This window comes from Phalaenopsis equestris, unplaced genomic scaffold (assembly GCF_001263595.1).
Source record: "Phalaenopsis equestris unplaced genomic scaffold, ASM126359v1 Scaffold000203, whole genome shotgun sequence".
Lineage (NCBI taxonomy): Eukaryota > Viridiplantae > Streptophyta > Magnoliopsida > Asparagales > Orchidaceae > Phalaenopsis > Phalaenopsis equestris.
In genome coordinates, this window is record NW_018164645.1 from 1540848 (window position 1) to 1541788 (window position 941).

A 941-nucleotide genomic window follows, 5' to 3' on the forward strand; every position below is an offset into this window, starting at 1 on the left:
TATATATATATATAATATAAAGTGAGTCAGTTTGTGTGAATTAGCTTTAGCTAAAGCAGCCACAGAGACAGAACTTAAAACCTTCCATTGGATGATGTGAAAACTTATTGCTTCTACTTCGTGAAACCAAAATGTAGATGGAAAAAACGAAATAAAAATGCTTAAAGTTAGGAGGATTGTTAGCAAAACCCTACGTACAGAACATACATAATTTATGAAGATTTACCACCTACTCATGAGCTCCTAAATTGTGTCATTATTACTTAATGGAAGTGATGGTGTGGGTGAGGAGGTGTAGGTGTTGAAATATAAACTTGTTTTAGTTGTTTAAATAAAGCTTAATTTCTATAAGCTTATTCTAGAATATGTGGTAGGTATGAAATTATTGTGTAGTAGGTGTGGTAGGTGTGGTAGATGTTGAATTATTGTGTGGTAGGTGTGGAATTATTTGTAACCATTGGATTGTAATTGTGGTGGCACAATCTTAGCCATTAATTTAGGAGGTGCCACTAGTATAAATAGGGGTGGAGTCTTTGAGTTTGTATCAAGCCAAGTTAAGGTGTTAAATAAGAGTGAAGCTTCTTCCATAAGTTGTTTTTTAGCCTTTGTCATTTCCTAAAAGTTTCTTCATTCCAACAAAGTGGTATCAGAGCCAGGTTCCGTTACAGAGAAATGACAAACGGTGGCATGGTTTCGTTCCAAGTCTCGATGCTTAAGGAAAGCATCTACGACAATTGGAGTATCAAGATGAAGGCACTCCTTGGAGCGCATGACGTTTGGGAGGTTGTTGAGAAAGGCTACGATGAGCCTAGTGAGGAGTCTGTTCTATCCACAACACAAAAGGATAGCTTACGAGACTTGCGAAAGAGAGACAAGAAGGCTCTCTTCCTCATCTATCAAGCTTTAGATGAAGATGGTTTTGAGAAGATCTCAAGTGCTAC

The 941-nt window shown here is 37.3% G+C and overlaps 1 protein-coding gene across 1 annotated transcript in view; it reads left to right on the forward strand.

Moving 5' to 3' along the window:
- Window positions 1-687: 687 nt before the first annotated feature.
- Window positions 688-941, forward strand: part of LOC110022962 (uncharacterized mitochondrial protein AtMg00810-like) — a 3963-nt gene continuing 3709 nt past the window's right edge. The window contains exon 1 of the mRNA XM_020722137.1: window positions 688-822. Within this exon, the coding sequence (XP_020577796.1) occupies window positions 688-822 (135 nt within the window). The remainder of the gene's footprint in view (window positions 823-941) is intronic.